At 44.1% G+C, this 20,641-nt stretch overlaps 1 protein-coding gene across 1 annotated transcript; it reads right to left on the reverse strand.

Annotated features, from left to right (window-relative positions):
* Positions 1-5,072: 5,072 nt before the first annotated feature.
* On the reverse strand, positions 5,073-19,301 carry pwwp2a (PWWP domain containing 2A). Its single transcript, XM_084170169.1, has 3 exons — positions 18,149-19,301; positions 9,270-11,196; positions 5,073-5,446 (listed from the first exon to the last, which is right to left on the reverse strand). The coding sequence occupies exons 1-2, from the start codon at positions 19,285-19,287 to the stop codon at positions 9,297-9,299; spliced, it is 3,039 nt and encodes a 1,012-aa protein (XP_084026295.1). The 5' UTR covers positions 19,288-19,301; the 3' UTR covers positions 5,073-5,446; positions 9,270-9,296.
* Between the last annotated feature and the right edge of the window lie 1,340 nt (positions 19,302-20,641).

The following is a 20,641-nucleotide window of genomic DNA, read 5'->3' on the forward strand; positions in this document are numbered from 1 at the left end:
GTCAACTGTAGATTACACACTTTTTAAGTATTGCAACTCCCCAGGAACAGTCTAGACATTTGGAGGTGTTCAGCTAAGTCCTGTTCTTTAAGGCTGCTTGTAGCTCAGCGGGTAGCTCACTGCAGGATTACAGGAGCTGGTGTAAGGTTGGGGCAAACTGAAGCCCTGTTTATACCTGGTGCTAACGTGTGTCCTGATGTAGTCCACATTCTGATTGGGCCCACATTTTTAGACGGGTGTAGACGATCAAAAGAACTGATGGTGATCCTCCTCCGGAGGTAGTTGGGGAGGAATTGATTTGTTGGATTAAGGGCCTGATTCAATCACATCCACTTTAGGCGACATCCACATAGCTGAATTTTGACGGTGTCGGAGGTGGAACTGAGTTAAATCCACAAGCAACTCCCAGCATTATACCTAAAGTGGACATTGGCTACGGAGTCGCATTAAGAGATATCCCATGCAGCCTTGTTCACAAATTCTAACACTGGACTGTGAGATGTAATCTACACCTTGATTATGCTGATAGAAATCCTCAATCTTTTGTTTGATGATTTTCAATTTGAGCGTCATTATTTCTACGATACATTTGGAAAATATTCAGACCCCTTGACTTTTTCCACATTTTGTTACAGCCTTATTCTAAAATTGTTCTCATCAATCTACACAGAATACCCCATAATGACAAAGCAAAAACAGGTTTTTAGAAATGTTAGCAAATTTATTAAAACAAACAAACTGATCACATTTACATAAGTATTCAGACCCTTTACTCAGTACTTTGTTGAAGGACTGAGTCTTCTTGGGTATCACGCTACAAGCTTGGCACACCTGTATTTGGGGAGTTTCTCCCATTCTTCTCTGCAGATCCTCTCAAGCTCTGTCAGGTTGGATGGGGAGCGTCGCTGCACAGCTGTTTTCAGGTCTCTCCAGAGATGTTCAAATCGGGTTCAAGTCCGGGCTCCGGCTGGGCCACTCAAGGACATTCAGAGACTTGTCCCGAAGCCACTCCTGCGTTGTCTTGGCTGTGTGCTTAGGGTCGTTGTCCTGTTGGAAGGTGAACCTTCGCCCCAGTCTGAGGTCCTGAGCGCTCTGGAGCAGGTTTCCATCAAGGATCTCTCTGTACTTTGTTCCGTTCATCTTTCCCTCGATCCTGAATAGTCTCCCAGTCCTTGCCGCTGAAAAACATCCCCACAGCATGATGCTGCTACTATCATGCTTCACTGTAGGGATGGTGCCAAGTTTCCTCCAGACGTGATGCTTGGCATTCAGGCCAAAGAGTTCAATCTTAGTTTCATCAGACCAGAGAATCTTGTTTTCTCATGGTCTGAGAGTCCTTTAGGTGCCTTTTGGCAAACTACAAGCGGGCTGTCATGTGCCTTTTACTGAGGAGTGGCTTCCGTCTGGCCACTCTACCATAAAGGCCTGATTGGTGGAGTGCTGCAGGGATAGTTGTCCTTCTGGAAGATTCTCCCATCTCCACAGTGGAACTCTGGAGCTCTGTCAGAGTGACCATCGGGTTCTTGGTCACTTCCCTGACCAAGGCCCTTCAACCCCAATTGCTCAGTTTGGCCGGGCGGACAGCTCTAGGAAGAGTCTTGGCGGTTCCAAACTTCTTCCATTTAAGAATGATGGAGGCCACTGTGTTCTTGGGGCCCTTCAATGCTGCAGACATTTGTTGGTACCCTTCCCCAGATCTGTGCCTCAACATAATCCTGTGTTGGAGCTATATGGACAATTCCTTTGACCTCATGGTTTGGACTCCAATCAAGTTGTAGAAACATCTCAAAGATGATCAATGGAAACAGGATGCAGCTGAGCTCAATTCCGAGTCTCATAGCAAAGGGTCTGAATAATTATGTAAGTAAGGTGTGTATATAAACTCAGCAAAAAAGAAACGTCCCTTTTTCAGGACCCTGTCTTTCAAAGATAATTCGTAAAATTCCAAATAACTTCACAGATCTTCATTGTAAAGGGTTTAAACACTGATTCCCATGCTTGTTCAATTAACCATAAACAATTAATGAACATGCACCTGTGGAACGGTCGTTAAGACACTAACAGCTTACAAACAGTAGTCAATTAAGGTCACAGTTATGAAAACTTAGGACACTAAAGAGGCCTTTCTACTGACTCTGAAAAACACCAAAAGAAAGATGCCCAGGGTCCCTGCTCATCTGCGTGAACGTGCCTTAGGCATGCTGCAAGGAGGCATGAGGACTATAGATGTGGCCAGGGCAATAAATTGCAATGTCCGTACTGTGAGACGCCTAAGACAGCGCTACAGGGAGACAGGATGGACAGCTGATCGTCCTCGCAGTGGCAGACCACGTGTAACAACACCTGCACAGGATCGGTACATCCGAACATCACACCTGCGAAACAGGTTCAGGATGGCAACAACAACTATCCGAGTTACACCAGGAACATACAATCCCTCCAACAGTGCTCAGACTGTCCGCAATAGGTTGAGAGAGGCTGGACTGAGGGCTTGTAGGCCTGTTGTAAGGCAGGTCCTCACCAGACATCACCGGCAACAACGTCACCTATGGGCACAAACCCACCGTCGCTGGACCAGACAGGACTGGCAAAAAGTGCTCTTAATAATAATAATAATAATAATAATAATATGCCATTTAGCAGACGCTTTTATCCAAAGCGACTTACAGTCATGCGTGCATAAAAAAATGTTTTGTGTATGGGTGGTCCCGGGGATCGAACCCACTACCTTGGCGTTACAAGCGCCGTGCTCTACCAGCTGAGCTACAGAGGACTCTTCACTGACGAGTCGCGGTTTTGTCTCACCGGGGGTGATTGTCGGATTTGCGTTTATCGTCGAAGGAATGAGCGTTACTCTGAGGCCTGTACTCTGGAGCGGGATCGATTTGGAGGTGGAGGGTCCGTCATGGTCTGGGGCGGTGTGTCACAGCATAATTGAACTGAGCTTGTTGTCATTGCAGGCAATCTCAACACTGTGCGTTACAGGGAAGACATCCTCCTCCCTCATGTGGTACCCTTCCTGCAGGTTCATCCTGACATGACCCTCCAGCATGACAATGCCACCAGCCATACTGCTCGTTCTGTGCGTGATTTCCTGCAAGACAGGAATGTCAGTGTTCTGCCATGGCCAGCAAAAAGCCAGGATCTCAATCCCATAGAAATGTCTGGGAACTTGCAGGTGCCTTGGTGGAAGAGTGGGGTAACATCTCACAGCAAGAACTGGCAAATCTGGTGCAGTCCATGAGGAGGAGATGCACTGCAGTACTTAATGCAGCTGGTGGCCACACCAGATACTGACTTACTTTTGATTTTGACCCGCCTTTGTTCAGGGACACATTATTCAATTTCTGTTAGTCACATGTCTGTGGAACTTGTTCAGTTTGTCTCAGTTGTTTAATCTTATGTTCATACAAATATTTATTTATAAGTTTGCTGAAAATAAATGCAGTTGACAGTGAGAGGACATTTCTTTTTTTGCTGAGTTTATATAAATATATTTTTAATATACATTTGCTAAATTATCAAAAAAACTGTTTTCGCTTTGTCATTATGGGGTATTGTGTGTAGATTGATGAGGATTTGTAAAAATGTTAATACATTTTAGAATAAGGCTGTACCGTAACAACATGTGGAAAAAGTCACGGGGTCTGAATACTTTCCGAATGCACTATAGCCTATAGTTTCTTGTTCTGAACTTCTAATGCAAGTGGGACGGGTGTGGATTCGTGACAATGATTAAGAGCAGCTGCTCACCGATTTGACAGCTCCAACGCAGTTCCACCTCCGACACCGCCAAAACATCAGCTATGCGGGTGTCGGCTATCGCCGGTTAACGCTTGATCTGATTTAATTTAGGCCTAACGCTCAATGGGCAAAGCTTAGAACGTCAGTGGTTGGACTTACAGGTGAGAGAAAAATAAATAGAAATACGCCCTTAGGGAGGTAGGTTGGCGGTGGATGGAGGGCGTTAAATGCGGTTTGCGACAAATTATGTATATAAACCCTAGATTGCTGATGCTATTTATTGGGCGATGAGAGGCTTTGAAGCCACCGGTCGGCCATATTGGCACTCAGAAGAAGCAACCTTCAATAGGAATTAATGGAATTCTACAGTATTTCAATTGCATGTTTTCAAGGATTTTGTTGTAGTGGGGGCATAAGTACTTAATTTATTTTTATGTTTAGCTCACATAATATAATTTGAAAGTATGCATTAAGGTGTCTGTAATAGAATAAAACAAATGTAGACATGAAGAAAAATCCATTTGTAATTCTAAAGCTTTCAAAATATTCGTTATAACGGTGGGGGAGTGCCAAGATGGAGGCGCTGTGGCTTCAAACAGTGCCCCCTCAGTCATCTAGTGTGTGTGTGTGTGTGTATATATATATATATGTATATATATATATATATATATATATATATATATATATATAATATGTGTATATATATATAGTGTGTGTGTGTATCATTGGTTGCGACCCGCAAGGTTGCCAGTTCAAACCCCAGTTGAGATTTGTTTTTTAACCTTAACCAACATTTTTAACATCACATTTCTAATCTACTAACTTTCTGACTGAACAGCTTTAAATATGTGACGAGACTTGAGCTAGTGCCAGAAGGTCACAGGTTCTAATCCTCCCCATCCCCTTTCTCAAAAAAGGTATAATTCAGCGTATTAATGCTAATTTCTATTCTATGTTAAGACAAATATTGCCTTGAGTCAAGAGGGACGATTTAAATGGTTTGATAATCCAGATCTGTTTACACTTCTAAGATATCTAGCTACGTGTCCCCGACTACCTCCTGAGGTGGTCAGGTAGATCTGATCACAATCACTTCTCTTGAAAAATGTGGACACTATCAGAATGTGGACAAGATCAGGACACAGGACGCAAGTTAGCACCAGGTATAAACGGGGCTTGAGACACCAGTATTATTTTTCAAGACCGCATCAACACAACAAAGCACAGCCTTCTGCAAATGCACTGTAATAGCATAGCACATGCAATCTTTATTGCATTAATATTTTTTTTTTTTTACATAGTATTGTTTTTATTCCTTTTTTGTCTTTGCATTTCAAGATCACTGATCAACATACTAAAAACCCTGCAAAATCCTGTGTCCTGTCAACATGTATGTAATACAAATGTAATAGATATCTATAATGGTCAGAGACCCTGTGTGCTCGTCTACTCTGCAGATGTCCTCACTCAAACTAAGGTCACATGCTTGTGGACATGGACGCCTGCTCAAACAAATCAAATGGTATTCAGCATGATGGACAGGCCCAGAGGTGGAGTAGGTCTGCAATTCATTATAAATATATAAATGTTCCTTCTTCCGATACTTAAATAAAAATAATTATGTCGCTGACGTCTCCATCCGACAGTCTCTCAACCAATGGCAGTGTAAAGGACCCATCAGCAGCCCTTCAGCGTTGCAGCACTGGAAGAGAAGACAGAGAGAGAAATGAACACATCAGGGACCTTTTCATCCATGTTCTTTCTGTATTTGGCCTGAACAAAGCAGATTCAAAAGGTTTTAGTGCATGCCATTAAAAAAGCTTTTTATCAAAGCACTGAGACATTGAAAATGCAGACGCTATGGTACATGACAGGAAGTGCACTCCTACAAATACTAAAATGTTCACTGAATAAGGGCTGTAGGTCAGTTGCCAACAACATAAGGTTTTTGAGGGGACTCCAGTGATCTTGAGTGAAATCAGGAATTAACCTCCTACTCCTAACGGTACATTGTTCATGTTGCAATGGCACCATTTCTGGGCTCAAGGACACCCCTAAGGCATTTTGGGAGAGGTCCTGTGTGTCTCAATGAGGGATCTATACCTAAGTTCTGCTGCACGGATGCCTCAGCCTAACAAGTATCTGATTGACAGTGGCAAACCAAGATATACATCACAAATGAGTCATCGTAATCTGTGATAACGTTTCAGCAGTGTGCTGGTCTGCCATGCATTCACTCTACAGATTATTCAAATGTCCTTGAGATTCAACCTTGGTAACCTTGAAATGCTGCTGCTGTGTGGATCGGCTCCTTTATTTACGTAATGTTATGTGGATGCTGCTCCCGAACATGGATATATACACTGAGTGTACAAAACATTGCTCTTTCCATGTCAGACTGACCAGGTGAAAGCAATTATCTCTTATTGATGTCACCTGTTTAATCCACTCAATCAGTGTAGATAAAGGGGAGGAGACAGGTTAAAGATTGATTATTTTTTTTAAAGGCTTGAGACATGGATTGTGTATGTATGTGTGCCATTCAGAGGGTGAATAGGCAAGACAAAATATTGAAGTGCCTTTGAATGTGGTATGATGGTAGGTGCCAGGCGCACTGGTTTGAGTGTGTCAAGAACTGCCAACGGTTCTGGGTTTTTCACGCTCAACAGTTTCCCGTGTATATCAAGAATGGTCCACCACCCAAAGGACATCCAGCCAACTTGACAACTCTGGGAAGCATTGGAGTCAACATGGGCCAACATCCCTGTGGAATGCTTTCAACACCTTGTAGAGTCCATGCCCCGATGAATTGAGGCTGTTCTGAGGGCAAAAGGGGGTACAACTCAATACTAGGAAGGTTTTCCTAATGTTTTGTACACTCAGTGTACGTAGCCTTTTTCATTTGTATTTCAAACAAAAACTCAGTACTATTTCATTTACAACCAAACAATTAGAGGATGGAACCATCAAACTCCCCCTAAATGTTAAATGCCATGATGCCAGTCAAAGATGCATTGCTTTGGATCCACTGACTGACATCCATCTAACAATGGCTTCTTTTAGCCTATGATGTCAATGACCTATGTCTGTTTGCAGGTAAGAAAATCTGTTCAATAAAAGGAATGATTTTACTCCCAAAAAATGCTCCACATTCAGCCCTTTCCTCTCATTATTGTTAATGTACCAATAGCCTAAAGTGGTAGACGGGCTTGACTGGCAAATATTTTTCTACAGGTCTGCTATTTCATAAAAGCCCCACACACATTTGCAGTTAATGGCAGCTATTATAAAGACCACAAGCCACAATTAAAAGGCATGGTCATTGTCAACTTAAAATGCCCCCATTTTAGTACAAAGGGGACAATAGAAATATCTCATTCCAAATGACCAATGTTTTTATTCCAGCTTGTTTCAAAGTGAAACTGAAGGCTTATAAATGGCATTGGATTTGTAGGTGTTAATGGAAGTTGGAGCACTAAAATGAAGACAACTAGGTAAGATTCTTGAAGTTGACATTTTATTTATAATACTTTTTAAAAACATCAGAAAACATTTACACAAGTACTCTTCAACTGTTACTTTTTCAACAGTTTTGTCCCCTATACAGCATTCTCTGATCTGCAAACGGATGATAAGTCCAAAATAGAAGTCAGAAAGAAACAGAGCCAACCGTCATAATAATACACTTTCTCTCTGCTTGTAACAATGGTCATGTCAGTGTGCTCTACCAAGCAATAAGCCTTAGATCTCTACCTGTTCGGGCCAAAAGGGCAAAGGTGAGGCGATGTTGGTCTTACTGTATGTCCCTTAATATTTAGTCAGAGTGGATAGGTATATAGGTAGGTAGGTAAATGAACAGGAACATTTTTAGGAAATGTAATTAGTCATCAGTTTGGTGATGAAATGGTCAAATCTGAAGTGAACCCATAATTACAGAACAGGAGAGGTAACCTTTCCTCACAACCCTTCAGCCAAACAAAAGAAAACCCTTTTTCCATTATTTATCATAAAAATCCATTGAAAATAATTTGATACAGTTTGTACTGTACATAATATATAAAATCAAGATTCGCAGTCGTATGAGATCAGCCAAGCAGTGAAGTGATGGAAGATAATGTTCAGACACACCAAATAAAGTCAAACACATTCCAACTCAAATAGGGTTGAGTAACAGCTGAACTCTGAGAAATCACTGAACTACTTAGTAAGTCAACAAGACATGGCAAACCCATAGTAAAAGTTGTACAAAATAACTGAGCAAAAATAGTCAATCCCTGTAATGTGCCATACCACACGTATATGAGAGGAGTAACTAAAATGGCTTCCCTCTGTCAATGCTAGTTGACTCAATATCATTTTCATAGTAAGCCATCGTTGCATCAACTAACATTTTTGTTTAAAATGTCCCGATGCAGACAATTAAAATCAGTGAATTTAAAACAATTGGCCAATTGGGCATCATTCTATGTATAACAGCATGCAAAATCAAGGAGCTAGATAGGAAGACCAGAGAGTACTAAAACATTCTTGGTTAACTCAGAGGAGCATTAGGTATAGAGACTACAGACAGGACATAGTCAGATGAGGAGCGATAAAGGGGCAGAGGCAGGGGGAGAGGTGAGGAGGCCTATAAGAGGCCCAAGGGGACCAAATGATGTAGCACTGGGGAGGTATGAGGGGGGTGGAGGTGAGCGGGCACGCTCTCAGTACTGTTTCTACTGCCCTGCGGCCATCTCTGCTTTCAGAGGGGGATTAGAAGCAGCGCACCATCCTCCTCTCACCGGCACTTGAGGTGACTTTGGCTTACAGGCACATCCTCACAACCCCGGCTCAACTGTCTGGAAAGCCCTGGCTGGCAGTGTGCCACACGGTGATCAAGAGCTTACCGGCCTGCCAGCTCGCTCCCACAGCCAGTCAGCTCTGTCTGAGATACCGCAGGTACCTAAGCCCCTATGCCTGCTCGGTCTTTACATCCACCAGGGTCCACTTCCTCGTCACATCACAGCTACAGTACATGTCTTCCACCAGCACAGATACATAATGTTTACTGCTGCTCAGATCCTGCAACTTTCCGTTCACAGTTTCTGAAACTGAACCGTTTGTTGCATAGACTGAAAGAAATACACTTTTTGTCTCTTAAGATTGACAGTTGGCAGCAAATCAAGCAAACCTATGAACCCGTGGTGTTAGAAGATGACATAAGCTTCTTTGCACATAGAGTGAAACTTAAAGGCCTCAATTTAAGATAAGGAGAATATTCCAATCACCAACCATTCTGTAAAAAAATCTAAAATGACCAGATTTCCACCAGGTTGGATAAATAAGTGAAATTTGATAAGGAGGATAAAATAAAAATACACTGCCATCTTTATATATGCAGCAATGTGTATAAGACCAACCCAGTCGGTCCCTTTTTGTGTCCTGGTTGTCTTGCCTGAAATATTTAGTTTCTTTCTCCCTGGAAGGTGAGGGTCATGGCAGGTGACTAGCAGGGGAGGGGAGGGGGGGGGGGCATGTTTGCCTACCTTTCCTTTTCCCCAAAGCACACCACCTCACGTCTCGAATTGCGTAAGCAAGGCGCGAACCTCGGGAGTGAGCTGCTTGGCAGCCTTGGCTGCCTCTGTGATGGCTTTACGGTACAAGCCCTTTCTCTTCTTGTCGAAGCGTGACTGAAAGCTTTCTAGAAAGGGGGCGACCTGTGCAAGTGCCAGGAAGGAGGTGGTGGGTGAACCGAACCAGGCGACACGGGCCTCCTGCCTGACTAAGAGCCCATTATCTTTGCGGCTGACCTGGATGCCTAAGACGCGGGCTGGCCACCAAGGGAAACCATATATTTTGGCCCAAACGATGTCCCCTACGCAAATGCTCCTGCCGTCCAGAGAGACACACTTAGACACATTTTTGGAAAACACTTTCTGAGATTTATGGGGCTTTTTCTCTTCCGTAGGTGCAGGCGAGGTGTCAGTGACTGCTGAGGACGTGCCAGGGGCGGGGGGCGAGTGCAAATCACCGGGAGGGGGAAAGTCAAAGGTCTCGGTAGAGCTACACTCTGAGTTTGAGGACTTTAAGTCGTCTGCACTATCAACGCTGCACATGGAGGTATTAGCGGAGTCAGGCTGGCTGGGGTTAAGGGTCATGTACACCACAAGGTTGCCAGCCTTGCTGCCGCGCGTCTCCCGCCTCCCCTCCTGCCCCCCCTGCTCCTCTGGCTCCGCCTTGGGGTCGCTGTGCTCCTTGGCTGTGGGGGGTTCCACTTGGGGCTGGGATTGGGGCTGAGGACTGAGCTCAGGTTCTGGCCCTTTATCTGGGCCCTGGTTTTCAGCAGCAGTGGCCTCGCCTGTGGAGCAGGAGGAGGAGGAGGAGCGTGTGGAGGTACAGCGGGGCGCGCATGGCTTTGGAGGGGACAAACGGCCATTTCCCGGCACTTTCTCGAGGCAAAGCTGCTTACATGTAAAAGAGTCATTCTCTTCATTACGGTACCTTTGGGGCTTGATGCGCATCCTGGGTGGGAGAGGGGTGGCGTTGCTTGGTCCCACCCCGCTGATCTGCTGCAGCCGCCGGGTGAAGTGGACCTTCTGGTGGGCGTGGGCCTCCTGCAGGGCAGCGGCCCTCGTCATGGTTTTGGCGTTGCCACTGCTGCCAGTGACCACTGTAGTCTCTCGCTGCCTCTTCTGCGCCTTGGCCAGTTTCAGCACCTCCCGTGCCTTGGAGTGATCAACGTTTTTGCTCTGCAGCACTTTCTTGGCATTGAGCTGGACTCTGGAGCTGCTGTTGGCCGGTGGTGATGTTGTGGTGGAGGTTGCCCTCAGAACCCTGTTCCCTCCAGCTCCGCCCTTCACCTGGCCCAGAGAAGAGGAAGAGGAGACTTGTATCCCTGAGGCCTGCCGTTTGGATGCCTCAGCAGCACGGCGCTTCTCCTCAGAGCGAGGGTCATTACGTGGCCGCTTGCCGACAGTAGCTGCACTGTCGTTGCGTCTCCGCTTGGCGTCCTCGCCCCTAGAGTCCGACCCAGGGCCTCTGCGTGGCTCCCTCTTGTCCACGGTCGTGACAGCCCCCTTGCACTTGTCACAGAGCACCTGGCGGGGCCGCAACTTGATGGCGTTCATGATAGAGGTGGGCTCCTCGCGGTACAGCCTGCGCTTGGGCCGCTTGATCTTGCGGGGGGGCGGCTGAGGTAACGACTGGTTGTAGGTGTCCCTGATGAACAATGGCGGAGGGTAAGGGGCTCCCTCCTGAAACAGCGGCGGAGGTTTTGAAGTCCATGGGTTAGGCTCAGGCTGGGGGTCAGGGTTTGGTTCGGGGATTGCGACGACTTGGCTGTCAGGGTTTTCCTGGACTGGCTTTTCCACCTTCTCTGGTTGGAATGGTTCTGTCTTTAGCTGCATAGATTCAGGTTTATCCTTGTATTCTCTCTTTGGGAACACAGTGATTGGAATTCCATAGGGTCCAAACCTGAGAAGAGAAAAATGAGAGGATTTAGAAACTATAAAAACTAAACTCTAAACTTGTTTTTTGTTTGTCTTATATTCCTCAAAGATTTCATGCTAATTCAAGATGTTTCTCATTTAGGCCTATATAGGTACATTTAGGACATCAATTTAAAACAATTTGATCCTGAACATTCAAAGAAGAAAGATTAAATTAAGTGTTGCAAAAGATCAAAGGAGCTCCCACAGCCTAAAACACAAAATCACCATAGGTAACTAGAGTGCACAAGGCCCTAAAAACAAAGGGAAAAAAACAAGCCTTGTTTACAATATTAATGCTCAACTTCCCTACAGCTTTATTCATTAAAAGAGAAAGTGAGACAAATAATGTTTTAATAAGGCAGCTACAAGTGAAGGTGGCAGCAGAAACTCCATGACTGTGTTTATCAAACCCTACCCTATGATTTGGGATCAGAACTGACTCTTGGGTTGAAACTGACACACATTTCAACATCTCTTGGGCTGCGTTGACACAGGAAGCACAATTCTGATATTTTTTTACACTAATTGGTATTTTGACCAATCACAGATCTTTTCACATCAGATCTTTTTCAGACCTGATCTGAATTGGTCAAAAGACCAATTAATGGGAAAAAAATCTGAATTGCGCTGCCTGTCTAACAACAGCCTTGTTTTCTCTATTTGACTGAGTGTTCTTCAAAATGAAATTCCAGAAGGAGGTGTAGAGATGTGGGCCATGCAAAGCAAAGCAAAGCAAACCAGACATAGCCTATATGATCACTCACTTCCAATGAAGCAGGCCTAGCCTAAATTCAACGCTACCATTACCCAAAAATGAACAAATCTGAATAAGCCTATAAAAGTTTCAGGGGTGGCTCAGTTGTTACCATGGCAGAATATATTTTTTTAACCCCAGAAGAACCCCTATACACCATGACAACTTCAGCTCAACCAAAATCTTAAAACTGCCGACCCTACTGAACATTCTCCAGATACTATAGGTCAAGAGGTTCAACTACCACTACATAGGCCTAGTTTAGCTCGTTTCTAGGCTGAGATATCATATGCAGTACACTATGTTTCCTACCAAAGCACCTCCTAAAATAATCCCTATGTCACAGAGAGATGACAGAGCTATACAGAGATAGATGGCCTTGGGTAAATGTGTCCCTATGCTGCATTAGTGAGTGCATCAAGCGCAAATACAGGACAAGATTTATCATATGCTAACTCTATTGGACCGAACCACCAACAAAACAATGGATCAATAGCTAGGTTTCCATCCAACTGGCGACAGAAGAAAATATGCGCATTTACCCACCAGTGGTGTTTCAGCCAACAATCAGTGCGTGATGACGTAGTGCACACAAAATGCACCGAATAAAAATCTAAAGTTCAATGTGTTTCCTTCGTATTTTCAACTCTAATTATAGTTTTGTCACAAACTGTTGCGTTAAATATGTGCCTACTCTGGTCTTGGCACCTGCGCTCGAGCCAATAGCTCGCAGATACAGTGTGGATAGGATGTGTGGGTAGGTTAGTCTACATGATGAGATTATTATGGATAAGAGAATATTTGTATTTGTCAAACAGCAGTCAAGCAAGTGCAATGTTAATAAAGACGGTTTGGGAAACGGCTCTGAAATGTAAAGATGCTCTTATGAAGGTTCTAACGATGAACTTAGCCTTGATGCTTTTGGCGTCTGGGCCCTGTACTGTACTGAACTCTACTGTGATGTCCAAACTTGTGAAACATATACGTCTATGATTGTTTCAGATTTGGTCTAGTCCGGAACAACCAAATTAGGTCTTGTTTGGGGGCGTAGCTCATTACAATAATAACCAGTGTGTAGAAAAATACCCAAATATGCAAAAGAAAGATATTGCATATTTCTACCTTTGTGTACTTTAGGGCTGTCCCCAACTAAAAAAAATGTTGGTAGACAGAGTCGTCTGTTCTTTCGACCAATCGATTTGTAAAAATGTTTAAATGTGTATTTTTCCATATATAGAAACATCCTATGTGTGATAATCAAATCAACTATATGCACTGAGCTTGTCTGATGCTTTAAGCGCACTGTTTGATTAAATAATTAAGACACACAAATGACTAGAGGGAATCCAACCTTAATTGATTTGATTGTGCTCAGACTTGCTGCGCTGTGTTAAAAATAAATGACAGCGAGCGACTGTGTGACTAGCACCCGGTGTCCCGCTCTCCTCCCTGCTGCAGCGACCACTACAGAACTTCAAGTGTTTATCGCGCTGTCCGTGTTGCTGAAGCTGCAACATAATTACAGCCATTTCTGACTGAAAAGTTCTGTTAACGAAATACCTCATTATGTTAAGGAAACACATTCCCTATTCCCTCAACCCTTGACTTGCTCTCTTTATGCGACACATGTATGCATTGCATGCACGTGACCAATGGGGCCTGACCTACAGCATATCATAATCACATCAATAAATGGGTTATAACAAACTCTGAACACGTGACAGCAAAATGGATGCAGAGGGCGTGACATACAGTGCATTCAGAAAATATTCAGACCCCTTGACTTTTTCTACATTGTTACATTACAGCCTTATTCTAAAATGGATTAAATTCTTTTTTTTCCCTCATCAATCTACACACAATACCCCATAATGACAAAGCAAAAACATAAGTATTCAGACCCTTTACTCAGTACTTTGCTGAAGCACCTTTGGCAGCGATTACAGCCTCGAGTCTTCTTGGGTATGACGCTACAAGCTTGGCACACCTGTATTTGTGGAGTTTCTCCCATTCTTCTCTGCAGATCCTCTCAAGCGCTGTCAGGTGGATGGGGAGCGTCGCTACACAGCTAATTTCAGGTCTCTCCAGAGATGATCGATCGGGTTCAAGTCTGGGCACTGGCTGGGCCACTCAAGGACATTCAGAGACTTGCCCCGAAGCCACTCCTGCGTTGTCTTGGCTGTGTGCTTAGGGTCGTTGTCCTGTTGGAAGGTGAACCTTCGCCCCAGTCTGAGGTCCTGAGCAGGTTTTCATCAAGGATCTATCTGTACTTTGCTCCATTCATCTTTCCCTCGATCCTGACTAGTCTCCCAGTCAGTTTGGTCGGGCGGCCAGCTCTAGGAAGAGTCTTGGTCTTTCCAAACTTCTTCCATTTAAGAATGATGGAGACCACTGTGTTCTTGGGGACTTTCAATGCTGCAGACATTTTTTGGTACCCTTCCCCAGATCTGTGCCTCGACACAATCCTGTCACGGAGCTCTACGGACAATTCCTTCGACCTCATGGCTTGGTTTTTGCTCTGACATCCACTGTCAACTGTGGGACCTTATATAGACAGGTGTGTGCCTTTCCAAATCACGTCCAATCAATTGAATTTACCACAGGTGGACTCCAATCAAGTTGTAGAAACATCAAGGATGATCAATGGAAACAGGATGCACCTGAGCTCAATTTTTGGAGGGCATAATATTAAACACGAGGTTTGGGATGCTTGTACTCAATTACTGCAATTAGGCCTACATTCAAACTTTCAATCTATTTAAATGGGAGGGGATGTGTGCGGTTCAAAATTAATTGTTTCCCTAGCAGTTACATAAGGGCAATTCCACGGTAACGGATTTACGCTTTGATTCCGTTTTTTCCACTTTAAAATGTATGCCAAACAAAAACCATTGATTTAAAAGTTTTATAAACCATAACTCTATGCACAAGGACTACTTTTAACAATTTCCACTGAAAATGTTACAAAAACTAATTTAGTGGATAGATGCAGATGCAAACTTTGGTAACGGAATTTCGGTAAAATCTCTCTCAGGATTTTATGCAACCACATCTCCCAAAAACGATCTGCTCCGAATTAAGATTCAAAGATGTCTGTAAGTGAAGTGGATTTACATCCGGACCCGGTAACGGAATTACATCATGGGTCCCTGATCTGTAATACCCAGAAATGCATAATTATGGATATGAATGTCATTCTCAGGGGTTGCGCTAAAAAAGATAAGCCTATTTCTTATGCGTCATCTTGCTGCATTTTGTAAACGCTGATCTAAAATGCTTCATATTGTAAGTTCTGCTTGGCATCAGACTCATTTTGTGCTTCAGTTGCACTTCTCCACTCAGATGAGAATTCACAAATGGGCATTCTATCAACAGACAGTGCTGACTAATGTGTAGCTACTTTTCTCTGGTACTTTTCTCGGTGTAGCCTACTTTTCTCCAGTAAAATGTCAGATTAACTTCAAGCATAACATTAGGAAATGTAGCTGGCTACATTCTTTCTATGATAAACATTAGAAATGGCCATGCATCGTTTTTTATTGTACGCTCATTTACTTGTGTGGCTGCTAGCCAAATAGCTTTGCACTTCTTTTGTCATCTGATGAAAATTAAGCTATTTTCTGCCGAATGTGTTGCACTAATGTATTTTCTGTGAAGGAAAACTATAGTTGCACGCCCCTGAGTACTCTATTTAAGCAAAACACTTGACTGTCAATATAAAATGCAGGTGGTATGGTTTAAAACACAGATTTTGTTGATGGTCTGCCTTTTGAAAATGCAGATTTCTGAACTATTAACGCGACCCCTGATTCTCATGTTTAACAAGTTTGGACATCACAGTGCAGTAGAGAGAGCACAGTAGAGTACAATACAGCAAAGCAGAGTAGGGTAGGGTTCAGTACAGTGCAATATAGTTCAGTAGAGTACAGTACAATACTCTACTGTACTACAGTAATGGACTGTACCGTATTGTGTGCTCTACTCACTGTACTGTACTATCCAAACTTGTGAAACATATGTCTATGATAGGTTCAGATTTGGTCCAGTCAGTCTGTGGACGTTACCATCAACGTAAGGGTGGACTGACCAAATGAACTACTTTTCAACATCCATGGACATCCGGTGTTGGTCGGTGCTCAGTGGGTTAGGATGCTGGTTACAGGGGGCTCATGGGTAGGTGTCAGTAAGTGCTGGGAGAGGTGACATTAACTGGAGAGTGAGAGAAAAGGGCAGAGAGCGAGGAAAAAGGGAGAGGCAGGGGTTGTCCAGAGTCAGAGTGGGTTCTTCTTGATGGAAATGCCCATAAGCAAGTAGCCTAGAACTAATCTGGCCATGAGCCCCTCCATTGCTACTTATAAACATAATTGAAACTGCCGAAAGATGCAGATTCCTCTGTGACAGCCAAAACCAAGTGTAAAATTGCACTGGAGAGTTAAGGATTAGTGAGTGTCTCACTCTGATCACAATGAATGAAACAGCCAACAGCAAGAGAGGAACATGCCTTTTTTCACCACTGCCTTGCCTTTCCATCACAGCTTCTCACAGCAGCCTCCTTATCAACCATCACCTTTCATTAACACACAACCACCATCTTTTCCTTCCTCATCAACACCAGGTGACCGTCAGCTAGGCAAAAAGTCGGCCTGGGCCAGAAACAACAGCTAGCCCCTACCCCCTTGGCACTTCATAGATTTGAAATAATTTGATAAATATACAATATGGTAGCAGCTCCAACTTTCCCTCTGATAGGATAGGTGGGTGGAATTTCCACCATATTGTTGCTAATACCCATCTTTCCAGATACATACAAAAGTGCCTTAGTAGGAGACGGGTAGAGTAGATGTTATTTTAGGACCAGGTCGACGTCTATAGGCGAGTTAGTCTGAACCAAAGACAGCGACTCATTTCTCATCTTGAGCACACATCCAATGGGAAAAACAATGATTCCATATGACCTATGCTATGGAACAGACTCTGGCCAATCCCAGGGACAAGGCCTGCACTCAGGGGACTGTTGGAAAACAAAAGCCATAAACCGATCCCTTAGACTCAACAATGACGATCTAAAAATTGAGTCTTTTGTTTGTAGAGAGAGGATGATGCTGATTATCTACAGTACTGTAGAAAATGAAGCAGTAAGGTTTGAGTGGCCTCCATCTTGTCATTGCAATGAACTGGCCATTGTCTTTGGGATGACTGCTGCTCAGGATCTTATCATAGCAACTTACACTAATGTGGCTTCCAAGTTATAGCAAATTCTGCCATGTATTAATAGCGTATATGGTATAACACCAGAAGAATACCCTGAAATTATATGAAGTCCTGAAGAGCAACTCCATAATGAGCTGTAAGCAGCTTGTGAGGGAAACTAAATCACAACAAGGTGTTGATTTCCTTTTTGATAGTTTGGTAAAGTTTTGTGTGTGCCGATGTCATCTTTGCTAAACATAATGAAGATATTCAACATAGTTCCCAGGCATATCAGCAAGTTTAATTATGAACCAAAATATAGACCTGCAGATGATAATGTGAGAGAAGGGAGGGATGGAGGAAAGGTGTTGATGAGACGGGAGACAAATTACAAGGAGGATATAAAATAGAATCCGAAAGGGGTTGTTGATAGTGGCATAGCCACCAACTACCCTACCAACTGCATCATTCTCTAAGTCTGACCTTACACTACAGACTGAGCCTGAGATCACCCTCTTCAGCTGACCTCTGATATACCTGGACTTCTTAAATAGAAACAAAGTTTAGTTTTGTAAACTGAAAAGACTGAAACCGAAAGCACTGCCCACATAATTGGGGATAAGAGCAGTTCCTCTGTATTTTTGTGATGAGTTGTCAAACTACGGAGCTTGACCCCTCGACCCCTGGCAAGAGTAGAAAACTGTCGGTTTAGGTCAGAAGGATGGGGCAGGGGTTTGCAAAGCACAAGGTCTGTTTCCTTTGTTGACAGCTGACAAGTCGGAATGAGGAAGCACCACATCTTTCAGGTGTGAATTGTAGTGTAATATTGTATGTGCATATTGTGCAGTGGATATCAGTAGTAAACAAAAATCAGTGGTGTGTTTCCAGAAGTAAGCTAAGGGACAGAAAAAGTGTCAGGAAGTGACATAGAAAAACAAATGTGGTAAAAAACTAAATATAAGAGACATTTCTGAGAAGGATCATAATATACCTTTTAGAGAGGTCCATCAGAACCCCTGAGAAAATCTTCTCGCCTAACCGAAAGGACACCACCAGTGCGTCGTCGATGATGTGATCCAGAGATACTCGAACTTCGGAACCAAGTATCAGGTTGTCCACTGACTCGGGCTGTACCTCCTCAGTTTCAGCAACGGACATGGGGGGACTGGGTTTCATTACTGTCTCGCTCTCGTGGAAGTTTGTTTCCAAACTCCGCTGTGGTGAGCACCAGTCCCCAAGTTCTGCTGAGGAGGGAACCTGACCCACTGCCATTACAGGAAGCTCGGGACTCGGAGAGTTCTGGGTTGTGATGCTCGAAAAGTCACAAATGTATCCAGTCTCCATGGGTGTTCCAAGGAGTGTCTCTGTCTCTAGAACTGGCAGAGTCTCGACATGGTCTATGTCCTGGGGATGTTCAAGAAAGCCATCTTCCAAAGACTCAGCCTTATACTCGGTACTAGAAGGAGCATCATCTGCGGGTTCGGGCTCCAGTTCAGTCTCGTGAGACGGTTTGATTAAAGCTCTATAGTCACACTCGATAATAGTAGGTTGGGTTAATTCTGTGTTTTGATAGTAATCGATCATGGGCTCTGCTGGTTCTGCCAACGACAGCCCAGCCTCCGTAGCCACAGGATGCGCAGGGAACGAATGCAAAAAGATCACCGATGGCTGTGAATCGGAGATGGAGCTATTCTGATGGCAGGCGTAGGGCTCGTGCTTACTGACCTCGTTTGCAGGATCAACATTCGGCGAAAAAAACTGTTTCAAACGTTCTGCCCTCGACATGGTGTATTTCGAACCATAGCCCTCGCGAGCATGGTTCTCGGTATTTTCTACGCCGACCCTGAGACAGCCTGTATCGATGTGTTCATCCTCTGCACAAGCAGCGAGGGCTTTTCCCGCGGCTTGGTCTGGCCTGCTCACTACCTCCATTTGGACCTGGCTGCATTCCTGAACTGCATCTCCATCCTTGAGTTGGTGAACAAGGTCCATTACTGGCACGTACTCCTGCGTTGCATCGGAGTCGAGTTTGGCCCCCGGCACAGCTGGCACCGGTTCGCGCTCACCACCGTCCCCCGCTGTTGTTGTTGATGCTGCATCAGCTCCTGGCTCCGCAGCCACGGCCGCCATTTTCTTTCCGCTTTGCTTCTACGGCCAGGTCCCGTCCTCTGCCTGTGATAGCGCTAGAGCCCGCCCACTTGAAAGCCAATAACACTTGATAGGCCAGCGAACTATAAAGTTGTAGTTGAGTTGTCAATATCCACGTCATTCAAAGGAAACCCCTGGAAACACTTTTGTAATTGGCTCCCTTTGTCTAACCATCACCTAACATAGCAGGCATAAAATAAACCTTTTGTGAACCTTTGCCACAAGGGGCGATATTGTATTGTCTTTCAAGCATCAACGAGGTTCAAGCAGAGATGTTACAAAATCTACAGTAGGCCTAGCTATATTGACTTTGGACCTTTTGTCTTTGGTTCTAATTCTATCTCTCCCTTCCAACATGTTGTCTGGGCAACACACAATGCATTGCATTTAACACTTATTAGTCACTTTGAGTTCGTCAGGAGGTGACTCACTAGTATAAACTATGCATAACTGTGTCATTATATGTCTCATATGAGGCAAGCAAACACATTATACCAGGGTTCTTCAATTCCGGTCCTGGAGGGCCGAAACACCTCTGTTTTTCATCCTCTCCTTCTAATCAGGGGCTAATTCAGACCTGGGACACCAGGTGAGTGCAATTAACTACCAGGTAGAAATAAAAAACAGAAGTGTTTCGGCCCTCCAGGACCGGAATTGAAGAACCCTGCATTATACAATAAATGCATGTAAAGTAAATTATCTTGACCTGCTGCGTAAATTCTCCTAACCTGTTACGAAAAAGTAACTTCCAGTTGTAGCTCTATCTAAGTAGCATGTTTTTAGGGAGCCTCGGTTTGAGCAGCCTTGTCTTACTGTCCAAATGACAACAACAACAGGCACAATTAATGGCTTTGGTCCTTGGCATAGCCTTCAGCTTCACGATTGCTGACTGGTCTGGTGCAAGGCTTTATAAGGTTTAAGTCTTAGGCCACAATTGCACATTGCTATTTCATTCTCACATTATCTTTGTCTCCTTTAGAAACCAAACTTACCGGTAGGTCTATGAATGCTACAGCTTTACAGTTTCTCAGTTTCTGAAGACAGGATCCAAAAACGAGGGGTCTGCATCCATTTACGTCTGCATAAAAGCTGTGTCTGAATGGATCAATTCTAGAAATACAATGCATTGCTATATCCCTCCTCCATATTATTCAATGGATACTTTACAGGATTTTTATAGCAGCGCCGGCAGTGTCTGAAATACACCCCTGATATAGATCTTGGGCTATAGCAGACACTCCTAGGCCTAATGTGTTCATAGTGAAACTTTTAACCTAAACTTCCTTTTGGGAGCTTTGGGTGGTTCCTCTGGAAGGCACTGTCAAAGCAGCTCAGC

Source organism: Coregonus lavaretus (genome assembly GCF_964263955.1).
Source record: "Coregonus lavaretus genome assembly, chromosome: 10".
NCBI classification, from domain to species: Eukaryota; Metazoa; Chordata; class Actinopteri; order Salmoniformes; family Salmonidae; genus Coregonus; species Coregonus lavaretus.

Coding starts and splice junctions, on each gene's coding strand:
- pwwp2a (XM_084170169.1), bottom strand. CDS start 19,287: ATGGCGGCCGTGGCTGCGGAGCCAGGAGCTGATGCAGCATCAACAACA. Junction 11,197..18,148: donor CTGATGGACCTCTCTAAAAG/GTATATTATGAT, acceptor TTCTCTTCTCAG/GTTTGGACCCTATGGAATTC.